General features: G+C 38.2%; 1 protein-coding gene across 1 annotated transcript; it reads right to left on the reverse strand.

Moving 5' to 3' along the window:
• Positions 1–14,165: 14,165 nt before the first annotated feature.
• On the reverse strand, positions 14,166–17,583 carry LOC124636293 (telomerase Cajal body protein 1 homolog). Its single transcript, XM_047172331.1, has 6 exons — positions 16,998–17,583; positions 16,616–16,804; positions 16,287–16,450; positions 15,631–15,920; positions 15,054–15,462; positions 14,166–14,222 (listed from the first exon to the last, which is right to left on the reverse strand). The coding sequence occupies exons 1-5, from the start codon at positions 17,438–17,440 to the stop codon at positions 15,115–15,117; spliced, it is 1,434 nt and encodes a 477-aa protein (XP_047028287.1). The 5' UTR covers positions 17,441–17,583; the 3' UTR covers positions 14,166–14,222; positions 15,054–15,114.
• Between the last annotated feature and the right edge of the window lie 86 nt (positions 17,584–17,669).

Raw genomic sequence — 17,669 nt, forward strand, 5'->3', positions numbered from 1 at the left:
AAAATGTGTCCAAATCATTGAAGGCTCAAACTGTTCGCCAGGTTTAAGTTATGAAGTCGAGACAGACAGTGCCGGCTTTAACTCTACTAGCGCCCTGGGCGAGATTTCTACGGCGCCCCTAACTACAATTCAAACCCATATGAAAAACAGAGACATAATATGTAGTTACCGATTGCGCGAGCGAAGCGAGCGCGAATTTTTTTTTATAGTTAACAAGTCAAAGCAAAAATTACCTAAAATGTAGCCCAATCGTACATAAGTTATTGCTGGTTGGTGAATGCAAAAACACGGGAACACAGGTTGTGATTGCGCGAGCGAAGCGAGCGCGAAATTTTTTGTTATATTTTAGAACTCAAAACAAAAATGACTTAAAATGTAGCCCAAACGTGGATAGCTCTTTGTTGGTGTTGGCGCCTATGAATTAAAATTTTGGGACTTAAAGTAGTACCATAAATAGAAACTAGAAGTTACTTTCTTATTAATAAAAGGACTTAAAAACGACGCTACCTTTTTGCCTAGCAAAAAGGTAGCGTCGTTTGTAGACAAAAAAAAATTCAAAAATAAAAACAACTATAAAGTGAAGCAAGCCCGAAAAAGCTTTTTTGAGATTTGGATCACTAAAAGTCCTTAACATATATAATAAAAGGCGACTGTCAAGTGAAGAAGCCGCGAGCGAAGGGAGCGCGAATTTTTTTGAGCATTGGGACATTAAATTAAAAGTAGCTATATGTGAATAAAAAAATGTAAGTGTAAAGTAAAGAAACCGCGAGCGAAGCGAGCGCGAAAATTTTTGAGTTTTGGGACATAAAAGTAGTGTATCTAACGCGCGCGGCATTGTATGACAATACATTAATTTAATTGAAATTTCTTGGTCCAGGAGCGTACCGCGGCGCCCCTGAGCTCGCGGCGCCAGGGTTATTCGAACACCCTGCACCATAGGTTAAGGCGGCCCTGATGCTATCCATACATTTGGATACAGTTCTTGTAAGCTGCGACCTTTGATGAAATTTAAAACAAAAATAGGAGTAAAATTCTGATCAAGGATTGGTTGGGGGCGCCTGTGGCGCCCCTTATGTCCGGCGCCCTGGGCCGTCGCCCAACCGCGCCCTACCCTAAAGCCGCTACTGGAGACAGATTAATGTACACAAAAAGTTAATAAGTAGGTAAAAAGCGCTGTAAAGTAGCAAACTTTTTTGTTTTTGAGGACTCCATAAATATTTTTTTTCGCTACATTTGACTTATAAAAGGTAAGATAGCGCGGATTAGACTAATGAAGCCAACAAGGCAAAGCCTGTGTAACATTGCGCGAGCGGAGCGAGCGCGAAATTTTTTGAGTCTACGACACAAAAGTACCTACATTGTCAAGCAACAAGTAGCCGCGAGCGGAGCGAGCGCGAACTTTTTTAAGTTGTTTGTTTGAAGACTCACAAATTAAACTGGGAATCATGTACAAATAAAAAGAAACCGTGATTAGAGCGAGTGCTATTTGTGTTCGTTGATTGGGTGCGTAAAAATAATAAACCATCAGAAAAACAGTACAGAAACGGTAATTTAACCGCGAGTAGCGAGCGAGAATTTTTTCACTTAGTTGGAGGATGTTATGAAAAATAATCAAAATGATCAATTAAACATAGCGAAGGCGACTTTTTTTGAAACTTTGCTTGTCAGTATCATGATACAATGGAACTTCCTTATAAAACGGGTGTAATTTCATCGAAATTTTCTGGTGGTGGGGCGTCCCGTGGCGCCCCCTGAGACCGAGGCGCCCGGGTTATTCGCACACCCTGCACCATAGGTTAAGACGGCCCTGTAGGTAACTATTATAGTAATCTGTGATGTAGGATTTAAAATCAGGCAGCCGCCTGATTTTGGCGCCCCCTGAATTTGCCGCCCGGGGCATGGGCCCCGGCTTGCCCCCCCCTGGATCCGGGGCTGCTACGTACGACATACTATATAAGTTCGACGATAATTTCTTTGATATCGTTTGCATGATATCTTTTAATTTGTATTCTTGTTAATTTCTCATAACGAATACCTACATACAAAATTGTTTTACCCATAGGTACTGCAGTTAACCCTTGTCAACCCTTCAGCTTAAGTTTCTATCCGGGTTGATAGGTACATACTTATCTGCTCGCTCGTTCTGTATCACATATGTACTCACCTTTTGTACCTATAATATGTAAACACGCACACATGCAAAATTTCTAAGACTTCACGCGGAGACACTGAGGATTTTGAGCTTAGAACCGCGGGTTAAAAGGTGACGTGTCGTTATCCCTTCGTCTTCCCGTGGGCAACTACAATGCTACAAACTAGTACCTACATTTCTTTGCTCCGTTTAAGTAATGCCAGTCTCTATTTAGTAATCTGTGATCCAGTCCCGTATAAAAACTTCATACAATGTATACCTAGATAGAGCGCCGAGAAATCTCAAAATTAATCGAAGTTGATTTCAAATTAGCTAGATATTGAAAATCGAGTCTTATTGAGGTAAAGGGCCTAAGATAATATTATTAAAATGAGCGCAATATGCAACAATCTTTTGAACATATATTTTTTTCAAATTGAAATGAATAAAGCACATGGGAACATGTAGGAGATAAAATATGCTGAAGCTCGGAGCAGTTTAATCCCGCTAAGCTTGCTCACCAGACGCATCATTTATCTATTTGCCTCTTCAGCCTTTGGATTAAAGTCTTACTAGAGTAAACTTTGTGTTAAAATACATTAACTACTAGCATAAGTTATATCTATGCATATAGATTATCCTTGCTAACCTTATTCTCCAAGGTAATTATTATAAGGATTATCACGCTGCGAAAATAAGTCCGCTACTCTGTAACGTTGTCGCGGTAAAAACTTTTTTTTTAAATAAAAGTAGGACTTCATGTATTCTAAAGGAAAATACCTACCTAGTTGGTTTACTAGCTGTATCACAACCAATTTTGATTTCAGCTATCTAAGTAATTAAAGGCCAAATTGAGTTTCCAAATAAGATACCTACCTAGAATTTATGAATATTAATCATTATTTTATCCAACAATATTAATTTGATTTTAAGAAGCCTTATATGATTTATTTTAAGTAATGTCTGGTAGATTATGTTATTGGTTTAGATCTCCAGATTAATAAAAATAGGATTCTTCAACAGAAATACTTTTTTAGGTTATTTTTTTTGCTGTCTAGGTACACAAAATGGTATAAACGGCATCAAAGAATAATGGTTTTCTTAATATAGATACTGTTTATTCTTAGTCAGCGCTAAAATAATCTGGAAATTACACGGTAGGTGAGTACAAATCAATAAGATATTTTAAGAGTATTGATTTTCCGAGAGAAACGTTAAAAGCCTGCCAATCGTAATCCAATCTCCTTATCAATTATTTTCGCTGTGTCATTCACAGACCTGATTGATCACACAGATCAGTTGAATCAAACGGAATAATAAAAAAACAATGAAATACACAAACCATATGACACAAACAAAAGAATTTGCAACTAACCTCTTTTTTAAAATAAACAACGTGCTGGCCAATTCATTATAAAAAAATGCAATGCCATAAAATTTTTATTTTTCATTTGCTTTTTTATGACTTTAATGGCGATGGCCATTGTTTTTCTTTGAAATCAGCTTGTCATACCAATAATTAAAAACTTTTTGTATTTGCCTTTTCTTTTTGTAGGTTTTTGTGTATGGCTTACCTATATTTTATACACAGTAACAAGGACTTCATAAATTAGACTACAACGGTACAGTTTTAACACACGATGTCTGCAGCGATTAAAATCCCTAAACGAATGTGAGTTTGTTTGGACTTACATTTTTATGAAAAATTGTCTGAACCAACAGAGATAAATCTGGAAACTAGACTGAAAGTTAGACAACACCACTCTCTATCCAGCAACGTAAGTTTTCTGAAATAAATAATCGCTGACTTTTCTTTTTAAATGTAACTACCCAATCTTTTAAGGCCTATAAATTATTCCACATATTTTGGCTCAGGGACTTGGTTCACAAAATAAAATGAGGAAATTTCCCATATTACGCTTTTCTTGGAAAGCTTGTGAACAACTTAGCGGATAAATTATTTGACAGAATGATAAATATCTAGTAGAAGAAAAAGTTACATGTTAGCTAAGATATCACGCTGTGTATCTCTTTATCTTGTCAGGCTTTAGAAGAACACATATTCTACAGCTATGAAAAAAGTAAAAAAATAAAAAAGAAACATTAACAAGAATTACCTACACAAATGCCTAGCTTTGTTCTCATTGTGTACTGACAATTTAACTTCAACAGACTTTTATGTTTGAAAAATCCACATTTCAAAACGTAAATATTCTAAATGAGATAACAAATAACACAAAATTACTTTTCATTTATGAACCATCCTTTTACTGCTTGTACCACCAGCAATTGTTTTGAAATACATTAAAGGTTAAAAAAAAAAAAACTTGTAAACACACGTTCTCTTTAAAAATAGCCTCATTAATTCATATTTGTGGAAATATACTATCTTTATTATAAGTCGATGATCTGGATACGATAATATAACTGTTAAGCAAGTCAGTCTTGTTACAATTCAGTTTTGTACCCTGAAGACACAATAAATATTATTGAGTAGGGAAACTGGAGAACTCGTCAATGAGAAACTTAGGCTACGTTTGCAAACGAAGTTTTGGCAACATTGGCTAACTTCGACGAAACGAGACGGAAAACAAGTTAATAGCGAGTGAACTTGCAACTTTCAAAGTACATACATCAAAAAGTTTAGGTCTTCTGTTCCAATTTTAATTATTCTTTTGTTTATGTGTTTGCGCGTTAATTAAATAGGTTAAGGATTTGTTTTCGAAAGTTTTAATGTCATTTATTTAATAAAATAAAATAACACTTAACCAATGAACTCTTCAAGGAGAAGGAAACATCTGAAGCTGAGACTAAGGCGTCTAAAACGGAATATAAGGCATCTAAGGCACATAAAGGTTATGATTCTACTGGCGTTAATAAAAAGCTCTGCAAAGTTATTATTGAAAAAAAAACGTATCTCTCCTTTTTAGGCCTGTTGTCGGCTAAAAAAAGAAAAATAACATGAACCTACTTAGGAAAGTAATGGATGGATGTTTAATATCATATCGCACAGATGATGCTTCTCCTGTTCTTAAGATACAATCAACAAATGGGCTCATTAAATTAAGTAAGGATCCCGGGTAAGCATCGTAGTTAATGTCCCTACATGAAGACTGTCCATGTCCGTACCAATATCCATTAGGTAGGTAACAATTATTATTAGCTAATGTTTCTTCTATTGTCATTGCCCATGAGAAATAGCCGTTTTCACTACTTGTAAGTATAATTTAAGACATAATAAATCAAATTATGTATCTGTCAATTTCGCTGATTACCGCGATGTCATCCGCGTCCCGGGAAATCCACTCTCTGTAACCGGATAAAAAAACTACTTCACTAAAGTCTATTGGTAACATTGACATATATTCTAGCGATAGACAAGAACATCCATACAAATAATTTACCCGCTGTCGTCTGTTGACATTTCGTTGACGTATTGTGACATGTAGTCATCCTCATTGATGTTAATTGCAGAAGTGTCGCTCGTATTTTGCCTACATTTTTCATTGCTCAAAAAGTTTATATCTAAGTGAATTCAAAATCATGTAATATATCAAAAAGTTTATTTATATCTAATTGAATGCAAAATCATGTAATATATTAAAACCAGGAACTTATTTTTAGGGTTTTTAATATTAATTACGATGTTTTTTTTCTTAAGAGGGCTATCACAAATTTTCGCGAATTTAATTATTTTTTCTTGAAAGTAAGAACATACCATGACAAAGTGAAGTCTGTTTTCATTGATATTTTACCTACTGCTAGTTTTATGGCACATCTGTTTCTGCACGATTTTCTTAATCCATAATTCAAGATGGCGGGCGGGAACAAATTAATGCATATTTGTAAAATTAAATTGTAAATGAAAAGTATGATATACAAGCGTTGTAATAGCATGAACAGCGTGTAATTTTACTAACTTGACTCTCGAATAGTTTATATGTGTAAGTTTATACCTTGATATGTATTTTCTATTTTATAATTGTAGTTTCATAGACATCCATCTGACGCAGGTGTCAAAATCGCTCTGATTTGCCATTTTGGGCACTGCATAGTCTGCAGTGCAGTTCAGTGTGGTAAGCTTTTTGTTCGGAACGTTCTATCTAGTACGTAGTACATATATATCGATGATTGGTAAGAGAATTTTCAAAATCGGTTCAGATTTTTTTTTTACAAACTTTACCTACCTCTTTAAAATATTATTATTGACGTACAGGCAACGTTACAAAGTCACAAACTTTACCTCCTTTAAATATTAGTACCTACGTACCTACCTATAGAGGAAGTATAGACAACACGTTTTCACGTTTTGCATGAATCTATTATTTAGCAATCCGAAGTCGACGTGGGACATGAAACGGATGCTCGTTTGCTTTTAACCTCGTAAATCTTTCTGTCACGTAACCTTTTCACTATATACAAAATAGGTCAATCGAGGAAGCTAAATGGAAGGTAAATTATCTGAAGAAAGAAAGAACACATCTTGCCTAATTGGGGTTATGTGTACAATAGCAGCGTTTTACCTGAAATAAAACGCATATTAAATACTTACCTTATTTGAAGCTTACTAGTTTGAGATAGGCACCTACGTGTTTTCCGCTTTTATCTCCGTCCTTTTCTACCCCATATCTTGCATCTCTCTCGCACACCGACCAGTTTCACTCCCCACCAGGCAGGAGGCGACGAGTGTTCTCGGCGGCCACAGTTCGTCATTGAGTCGAAAACACCAGGCAGAAATTAAAATGTAAGCTTCAAATAAGGTAAGTATTTAATATGCGTTTTATTTCAGGTAAAACGCTGCTATTAAATTCTTGACCGTTATTTGAAGCTTACTAGTTTGAGACGTGTTTGTTATCGCCTGGTGGAAGTGGACGCCAATGTGAGCAAAAGCACAATGAAATTGTGTATGTAAATAGGTACTTAGGTACACGAGTAATCACATGTAAGTATGTGTATTGCGTCCTGGAATACTAATGTAATCAAAGTTAACTGGTACTGGTACTTAGCTACATCCTGTTAGACTGGAAGCCGACCCCAACATAGTTGGGAAATGGGCTCGAAGGATGAGTAATAAAAATTAAAAGAGAGATGCAAGAACAAAAGCAAAATTGATTTCATTTTCTAATAGTAATTAACAAAAACATTGCGATACTTCTTAATAACAATAGTAACAAAAATATAGACATTAATCAGCTGGATTAATTAAATAATCGAGATAACTTGCTACTTCTATTTAGTGGGTATCTTTCCCTTCTGTAAAAATGGGCAAATGTATTGCCTGATCGCCAATTACCCTTTGCTAATATATCGTCCAAAAGTATATTGTCAACACAGATTTTGACGCTACCGCCGAGTGGAAGCTTCCTGGGGTTGTAGTTATTCCTGCCTCTTTTAACAATGTCTTAATCCACCCGCATCATCGTTCGGGTGCCTGCCTTTGGTTGGCCTCTAACGGATATAAATAAATTTAAGGAATTAGCCGATGTCCGTCTATCTTCTAACAAGGCTTTAGTCTTTCTGACCCAATACACTGGACTTAGATTTATATTTTCCTGATTATCCATCAAACAACAACCCGACTGCCTATGACTAGAACTGTCGGTCTTAGAGCCAAAGACTGGCCATAAGATTAAATTATCTTTGTTGTTTTTGAAATGTTCTGGGTCTATTGCAAGCAAGGAAAGATCATGGACTCGCCTTTCCGAAACAAGCTAGCAAAAGAAAGAGCAGCAGTGTGCCTGGAAGTTGCAAATGGATTATTCTCGTCTACGTTTACTGCACTTAAGTAGGTTACCAATTGGTCATTATTCCAGATGGACGGCTTCCCGGGGAACAGGTTTGCTCAGCGCTATTGATTTTAAATTGTGTCCGACTAGAACGTGTGAACCTAGCTCTCCAGTGGTTTCTGCATTGCATAGTGTAGCTATAACTGACTTGTGTAATAAAATAGTATTGTATGTTAGTTTATTTACTATGTGTAAGTCTGCTAAAAATTGGGTAAGTATAGGTCCAAATAGGGATTCAAGGATTCATAGGATCCAATTTCATACTTTTCGCCCCAATTTAACCATCGACTCCAAGCTGATTGATAAGTGTTGCGTGTGGATTGAAGAAGACTTCAGTCGGAGAGACTCCTTGTGCCTCCCCCCCCCCCATTTCCCTGACCGTGGCAGGGGGTATCCCCGTTGCTGTGTCTATCGGTTTCTGCTCGAGGTTCATCAGTGTGTAGGGTACTGCTAATGATCGGGACTTCAAATCTGCTCGCCAAAATACCTGGTGCCACCGAAGGAACTACTATGAGATTAACTCCCGTTCCTGAATTGAGATGACTGAGGACCTACGGTATAAGGTAAGGTGGCGGTAATACCCATGCTAGCGGGTAAGTCAAAACTTGAGAAAAAGGCATCGTGGAACCCCGCTTTCGGGTCCTTCAGATCTAGGGGCACGTAGTACACAACTATGTGTCCCTGGGCTCGCTTCGAGGCAAGTAGGTCCACTGCTGATACAAGATGCCACTCCGGTGGAGGTTTGTGTCGGGAGAGATGGTCTGCCTGACTGTTGAATAGGGCTGGTATATGATTCACGACGTGATAGATTTGATACAGCTCAAGATAACTGAATACTCTGTACGTCAAGTTCGGTAGGCTCCTTGATCGGGTGCCACCTTGATTTCTTAGATATGACACCACAGTCCCATTTTTGCATTGAAAAATGGCTGTTGATCTCTTTAGCAACTTGCCGTGATTTTCCAGTTAATACTGCAAGCATCTCTTTCAGATCGCAGTGAAAGCCTTTTTCTCTCTCGTTCCATGAACCCATTACGGGAGTTCCGTTCAGTTGTGCCCCCATCCTACATCGGAGGCGTCCGTGGTTATAAGGTGACAGGGAAGTGGCGAATGAATATCCAAGGTTTGGTGGCAGCTGACCAGCCACCACTTTAGATCTGCTAAGGCATCTGCTGGTAGGTTCAACATTGCTATACTCCATTCACCGAGCCGTGAGCCCACAATGTAACCAAAGAATGACACTTTTTCAAAATGGTGGGTATAACCCGACCGATGACAAAAACGTCACATTTTTAAGTAAAATGTTCTTAGTATCGTGGTCTTCAATTAAGTAGGGTTCTATGTATGACAGTCAAGACTTCTAGGTTCATTTTACATGTAAACGATTTACTACATATTTCATTAAAATTAAGAAAATAATTTACGGCCTTTATTATACATATTTGATTTCAAATAAGTTTGAAAAGATTGCATAAGTTCCACAGACATCGTTCTAAAATATCATTTCTAATGTTGTCAGTATATTACTTTCGTAGTTATTTTTATAAAATATGATCATTACTTCAATCGTGACTTATAAGAACCCTTTTTATGGTTTGTTCACCGTTTGGCTCACGGTTCCATGAATAGGGTAGGTATAGATTGCTGTTCAACACTGCATTGAGGAAAGTGAGGAGAGCCCGGTAATGCAGTCTGCCGTATGGAACAACGAAAACTTGCGAAGTTTAAAAGTCCTATCAAGCTATGCAGGTCTTCTAAGTTTGTCGTGCTGTTTGTCACGTAGTGCGTTTTGTCATTATCTTGTTGATAATGCTTGCGATTTATTCACTTGCCATCCAAAACGTGGTGCAAATGATCCCAAAGTAGGCAAATATATCTTGGTGAGCCACCAGAAAATCGAGATACACAATTATAAGTAACCCTTGAGTTTTCAAAGTTTGAGCCACCCAAATTGGTCACTGTGGCGAAGGTCTTGGGTGCCGTGCTTAAGCCAAATGGTAGGCACGTAATCTGAAGCAGTCTTCTTCTGTATACTAGTCGAAGAACATGTCTGTGACCTCCGGCTACCGGAAAGTAGAAGTAAGCCTGGGCGAGATCCACTTGCACAGCCATTCGTCTTTCTGAAGAAACTCTAGCACCCGAAAAACATTTATTAAACTGAAGGGTTCCGTAATTATGAACTTGTTGAGAACCTTGAGATTGAGTATTGGACGGTTCTTTCCGTCGCCTTTTGGGCACAAGAAACATATTGGAAAGAAAGCTGGCAGAATGTGCAGCTATCAATAGAACTTTTTGTTTTATCATTTGGGATATGACGACATCCATCTCTTTGGACTCTCTGGTCAAATCTGGCATTATCTATCAAAGGTGGCTCTTGGCCAATGGTATGCGATACCCAGTTATTATTTTTGACAAGAAAGGCGGAGCTCCCATTTCTTTCCATTGGTCTTGATATAATGTTAGGCAACCCGCCTGGAAAGTCATAACTTACGTGCCTTGTTGGACGCATCAAAGTCCGCCTGCGGTCCTGGACGCTTTCTGTTTCCTCTGTTGGACATGGTTCCTATTGTAATTTACTCGTGATATCCCAAGGGAGCTTTTAGAGTTTTGCGTCACACGCCATTCAGCGTGAGTGTGATTACCATTTCCCTTCGAGGGAAGGTTATAATGGCGACTCTTCGAAAGTCGATCCAAAAAGCCACCCTGCGAGGGTAGATTGCAATGATGGTACGACCCGCAACATGCATGATTGGTACCCTGCGAGGGTCCGTGATAATGAGCCGACCCCTGCGGGGGGTGGCTAGTATACTTACTGGTCCCTGCTTTGTAATGATGCTGCGACTCGCAAAATGCAAGATTGGTACCCTGCGCGGGTCCGTGATAATGAAACGACCCCTGTGGGGGGTGGCTAGTATACTTACTGGTCCCCACTTTGTAATGATGCTGCGTCTCGCAACATGCAAGATTGGTACCCTGCGCGGGTCCGTGAAAATGAGCCAACCCCTGTGGGGGGTGGCTAACATACTTACTGGCAGTCCTAGGCGGAGCGTACCAAGTCTTTCAAGGCCGAAAAGCATCACACGCCGAGATAATGAGCCGACCCCTACGGGGGGTGGCTAACAGACTTACTGGCAGTCCGAGGGGAGCGTACCAAGTCTTTCAAGGCCGAAAAGCATCACACGCCGAGATAATGAGCCGACCCCTACGGGGGGTGGCTAACAGACTTACTGGCAGTCCGAGGGGAGCGTACCAAGTCTTTCAAGGCCGAAAACCATCACACGCCGTGATAATGAGCCGACCCCCATGGGAGGTGGCTAACAGACTTACTGGTAGTCCGAGGGGAGCGTACCAAGTCTTTCAAGGCCGAAAAGCTTTCTTGACACCATCAGCCCTCTTCAAGTGCGGTAGTGATCAGTCCGAACTAAGGAGATGCTGGTTGGACCGCACCTCACACCATTCTTTTTTGTCAAACCGTTGAACGCCTTGCAGGATTGAACTAGGGCCACAGGTGCCTTAGGAACTTCGGGCTTGCTTTCTTTTCCATAGTCACGTGCACGGGCTGTGGTAGCTTTATTATTTACCGCATCTGTATTTGCTTTATAAGTCACTCATTCTGAAAACAAATTACTGAAAAAAAAGTACACGGAAGAAACTCGTGACAAAAAAGGGGTAGATGTACAAAATATTAACACTTGATTTCGCAAAATCGAATATCGAACGGTAAAACCGTTAACAAATTGTATAAAATATTATAAACTCACCTGTGTTCTGCGAGAGCACTGAGTTTATTTTTCAACGAAATACTACAGCGGTTGGTTAGACAACCTTCTCGGGCGGAAAACAAGACGCCAATGACGAACTGTGGCCGCCGAGAACACTCGTCGCCTCCTGCCTGGTGGGGAGTGAAACTGGTCGGTGTGCGAGAGAGATGCAAGATATGGGGTAGAAAAGGACGGAGATAAAAGCGGAAAACACGTAGGTGCCTATCTCAAACTAGTAAGCTTCAAATAACGGTCAAGAATTTAATATTTCTTACTTGTATTATTTTTGAAGTTGTGGCACTATTTAACTATAACGACATAATTAACATAAATAGCCAAATCGCCGATTTAACAAATAGGCGATAATTTCATGCCTAGTTACCGTTATAGTTAGATAGTGTAACCCTACCTCACATTTGAATAAGAGAGTAGTTTATAACCAATAGAGACTGCCATTAAAATTACTAAAAGCAAGAGAAAAGCCGAAGAACAAACTTGTTTTCTCAATCTAGCTGACCGACATTAGAAACTTGGTCTGTATACGGTATTCGTATCGAAGCAATAAATAACCAGTATGGCTGAGCAAACAAAACATCACTCTAGGGCCGTAAACTCGGGATATATATTTTCTCTGCGTATCCATCTTGACACAGTAAACACTCAAAAGAGCAATACCTTTAACGCCTAATACAATACTATATTCGCACGACGTATAAATATTATACACAAATAAGTTCCTTATAAATCCCTCTACCTCTGGTAAAACCATATAAAAATTCGTTCAGTATTTTTTTATTTTATCGCCACAGACAACACAGACGTAGCGATGGAGGTTTTTTGTAGTGGCAGTTATGTACTGAAGTAAAAACTACAAAAGGCACTTAAAATATCGCTAAACAGCGTGCTAAAGCAAAGTGCACTATCCTGCTTAGTGCTGTACTAATTTTCATAAATCTTAGCTATCTACATACAGTAGTGGCTAGACTTGGTTCACTAGTTTCTTATCAAGTAAGCCTTCTGCAGTATTTCTGGTACGAAGGCTACGCCCGTAGCGTTGTAGCTACGAGTGTCGGAGATAAGGCTACGGCTACGGCGTAGATACGTATCGCGAACTACGAGCTAAGGAATCTTCGTAAGAAGCGATGTTTGTTTGTAATTTTGTACGTTACGTTAAAAATAATGTTTGATTGTTTTATGATAAATTATATTAAATAGAAACTTGTAACTATTCTATCAGCTGCTAATCAATATTACAATATGCATTGCCAATATCAAAAATAAGAATTAATTAAAATATTTTACAACTCACAACGATTATATAAAAACCACCATTATTTTTCCGAACGATAATAGCCTATAAAATTTTATCGTCTGCAAAAAATCGACCATTCTATTCTATTATCTGGCAAGTTAATCGTTAGTCACGATAATATCGGCGACTTTATCGCTAAGCAGTAATTATTGGACGTAATGGTTACTGAAGACACTAATTGCAAGGTGCTCAGTTCTTTAGGAGATTGTGGTCCAGATCACGCTCAACTTCGAAGGCCTAATGACCCGGGCAAGATTATCTTGAAATAATGTCTTATCTCTAGGGAAATGGGGATGTCTATGTGGACGTTTTGTCTGCCTTCATACTTATGGACCTAGTTCCAAATTGTCCTGAGAGTAGATTATAGTTGGTAGCCCTGGATTTTGGCGACGTTGAGGAAAGGTTATATTACATAATTCGTAAGAAAAAAAAGAACGACGAAAAACAGTGAACATTTTTATCCCGTAAAAATCTGTCGCACTTGTGGCTATGGAAATTAGAGAAAATTTTGTGCAAAATTTATGATCTCCAGAATCTCATTTAACATAAAATATGCTTGAAATATAAAACATTAGCATACTGTTTCAGTTATTAAAGTACCCTCGAAACTTCCGTTGCCACAAAACTAAAGTACTAAAGCCCACAAAGGTCATAAAGTAAAATTGGCGAAATATTTCAAAAATGAATTTGTAACGTAGCTTTAAATCAAATGATAATATCTGTTTGAAAAGATTTGTTTTAATACTGGCCATTGTTTCGCCTACTGGCCGATAATAAAACAAAAAGTTAAGCCTGTTTACTGTAATCATTTTTCGATGTAAACTTCCAGGGATCACACTATGAAACAATAATGTATCATAGTATAGTTCCTGAAAGATTAGTAGGGTAGTGTAGTAAAACGACGTTGTTTTAATTCATTAAATAGTCTGGTGTCGGTGATTGGGTAGAAAATACGACTATAAGGTTTTCAGACTTAGTTTTAATGATGATTAAAAATAACATCAGTCCCACTACTGAACCTTGGGGGACACCTAACTGAACTATCTGAACTACTTGTAAATATACCCACTCAATTCTATAAAGAATTTAAGCAAAGTATGTATGTAGTAGGCATGTAAGATGTGCATTCGCATTTCAACAAAACATGGAGCAGGGATCTCAAATAAAACCAACAATAAAATTAAATGTAGGTACGATTTTGTATCAGAAAGTTAAAAACTTACAATTATTTAGGCATCGTTCAGACCAAACGTATTGTCGGCCGCTGACTGTGAGCGCGCGTTACGCAGTTTATTGCTTTTCCATATATATTGAAATTGTCGTTCACACCGAACCGACTATACGCTGTTACGTCGTCTGTTGTGGCTGACTCTCAGTGGCCGATTATTTTACTACGCGACTATGCACGGCGGACGCGGATTGGCTACGCGGACGCAGTTGCCGAATAGCGCCGCTCCGCCGCGTACGCACCGCCGTGCCTCGGTTCAGCACGTCGATAATTATAATTAGTGTCCCTTTTATATAAACTTAAACGTATTAAAGATAGTAACTCATCGAATGTTTTACTGTCATACGAAAATATTTCTTGAACTTATTTGGATAAAGTCTATATTCGAAATATAAAGTATGAAATTGATCAAGAAAACATCTCTTCAAATTTAAGGGATGTACCCACAATCTCTTCTTTTTATTATTTTCGTCTTCCTCTAGAGCTTCGCAAATGGCAACTATCTGAATGCACATCATTTAATTGAAATATCAGTAAAACGTCTGATTTGAAAAAAATAAATTACGCTAGTTTTATCGTTTATAAAATACTACGAGTGACTTCAAATACTGAGCCCTTTTATGTGTAGAATAGTCAGCCGCTCAGCGTACGCATCTAGTGTGAACCTACAAGAGCCTATTCTTTTGTTCACACATGTAGCGCATCGTACGCTATAGCCTATTGTCGGCTTGGTGAGTACGCGTACTGCAGATTGAGTCGACGTTCACACTGGGGCAGACAGTGAGTATACTCACAGTCAGCGGCGGACAATACGTTTGGTGTGAACAATCCCTTAAAGACTAGATACAATTGATATGAAAAACATATCTTTATTCCTCTTAAGGCCATTAGAAGGCTTACGTCAAGTCGGAAACTTCACCAATCCACCAAAATACTAAACTATTCTCACTGACGTCTGAATATTTCATGTCTACATTAGGTTCTGAATCTTTGTCACTCTCATTGTCATCTAATTCCATTTCATTTGTAGTTTTATTTGTATCAGTATTTAATTTTTCAGATTCGTCATTGCTTGCAGTGTTGGTCATTGCTGCTCCATTTTCGACTTTCATGACCCCACTAGTACACTTCTTTTCAGGGGAATGCAGTGGGTCAACTATATGGTACTGTCCTGAACCAGTCGCTAAGATAGGTCGCAGTGGATGTAATGAAATGCTGTTGCAGCAATCTTGGTGAAGAGGAAACTGAAAAGGAGAACATCAAATGAATAATATGCTATGTAACGCGACTATTTGTCTTGGGGTTAATTATAAATAACATTTGATTTAATACAAGTGAATAAAGTGTAGAAGTATAACAATAACATGAGATACATTTTCATCAACAAATTCCATGAAATATCACTAACTAACCTTATAAGTAGCATTGTCTCCTTGATCATCAGTAGTATCTAAACTAGATTTCCAATGCACTTGATCCTCATCCCACACTTTAAGTACGCCATCCGTGCCACCCGTTACCAAGTACTTCCCACAAGGCGAGATATCGAAGTAAACCCTTTGATTAGTATCCACTACCCGAGACAATATGTTCAGTGGTCTGCGGTAGTATCTGATGTCCCATACTAGAAGTCTGTGGTCTTTCCGCGCGCCTGAAACTAGGCGAAGACCGTCCGGCGCGAATTTTACTTGTGTTACTCCACCTAGAACATAAACATGATTGAGTACCAATTTGGGGACAAAGATGGTAAATTTTTTTAAGACCACATGGGTGATCCTCCTGAAATAATCATTAGGGTGTAACTAGAACTTTTAATTGACCATCAATGCAATTGCGCAATGCTAATATTCCTAAACACAATTAATCAGTATTGATAAGTGTGTAGATTGGTCTGGTGACAACCTTACTCTCTATATACCTAGCTGGTTACTAAAGCTATTCCATCCAGTTGCATTAATAGCCTAGTGTATGAATATTCATTGTGCAAAATGTCACAGAAAGTATTATTTTAATATACAAACTTACACTTTAATATTGTCTGTAAATACAATATGTAACACTTTCTTACCACCATGGCCATGCATTTTCCCAATACTCTTGTAAGTGCCCATCTCATTGACGTTGTATAAACTAATACTTGTATTCCAGGAGCCAACAGCTAGAAGATTGTCACAAGTATCAAAACATGCTGCAGGACTTCCTATTTTATGTTCTGCAAAGTCTCTGCCTGGCCTGCGGATTTAAAGTTCATTTAATTAATGATAGGTAAGTAGCATTTTTTTCAGTTCTATTTCCAGAAGAAAGAAAAAATACATAGGTTCTTTATCCCAAAGTTCAAAAATTTCAATAAATTTAATTACATAAATGGGAAATAATTTTAATGAATATAATACATACCGATCCACATCAAAAGTCCGCAAGTACTTTTTGTATCCTGCTATAATTTTGCTGCCATCTTTAGTGAAGGTGACAGATATGGCTGGTTCCATTTGGTCGACGGCATTGAACCCCCTGTAGGAACATCGCAGTGAACCATCAAAGGCATCCCACATCTGTATGGGTGCATTCTGTCTGGTTGTCAGCCAGCTGGAAGTGGTTAATGTTAAATTAATGCTTGTCACATATTCTGAAATATTTTTTACTGTATTTTAAATATTATTTGACATTCTCTTTGCATGTAGCCTACTAGATAATAAATTTAACTAGTTACTAAGACAATACACTCTTGTTATAATTATCTATTATCTTAGTGTTCATAATAAATGTTTTGTAAACTAACCAACAACTTTCCGGTACTTGACTATTCATGAGAGGAAACCAGCAGAAGTCGTAAACCAAGCCGGCTTCTTTAACATGAATTACGGAGTCCATGACATCTATGATACGGTTTGCTGCGACGCTACCGGTGTACAGATCCCGGGATAACTCCGTCACATGCACACCGTCATTGTTTACCACTGTCAGGCAACACGTACCGTCCGGAGACCACTTACAACCCCGCAAATAAGGCTGCACATCATTCTTAGCTTTGGCAGAGCGCGACCAAGACGAATTGGAAAGTTCTATCAAAGTTTTACTCGTAAATAAACTGGGATATTGGTAAAAATTCTGTTCGTCAGTCACTAAGGCTTCAGCATTTTCTACGACAGCGGCGGCCGCTTCATCTTGGCTTAAGGGTTCGCCAGCATCGACTGACTGAATTTCCATCGATATTTCCCCCATTTTAATAGAGAAAGGTAATTTTATATCATATTATCTATTAATAGCCGTCGGCCGGCACGTATTTATTTTCCCGTAAAACAAACAAATTTTAGCTTTTGACAGCTTCTTATTTGAGTGACTTTGAAATTGACAACTTTGAGTTTGCGGACAACACCAGTTTAAAAAATGTTACGGGGACAAACTTTTTTAAATTTTCTTTTACTATTCTCTTTTTTACGATATTTTATTT

Source organism: Helicoverpa zea, chromosome 14, assembly GCF_022581195.2.
Source record: "Helicoverpa zea isolate HzStark_Cry1AcR chromosome 14, ilHelZeax1.1, whole genome shotgun sequence".
Taxonomy (NCBI): domain Eukaryota; kingdom Metazoa; phylum Arthropoda; class Insecta; order Lepidoptera; family Noctuidae; genus Helicoverpa; species Helicoverpa zea.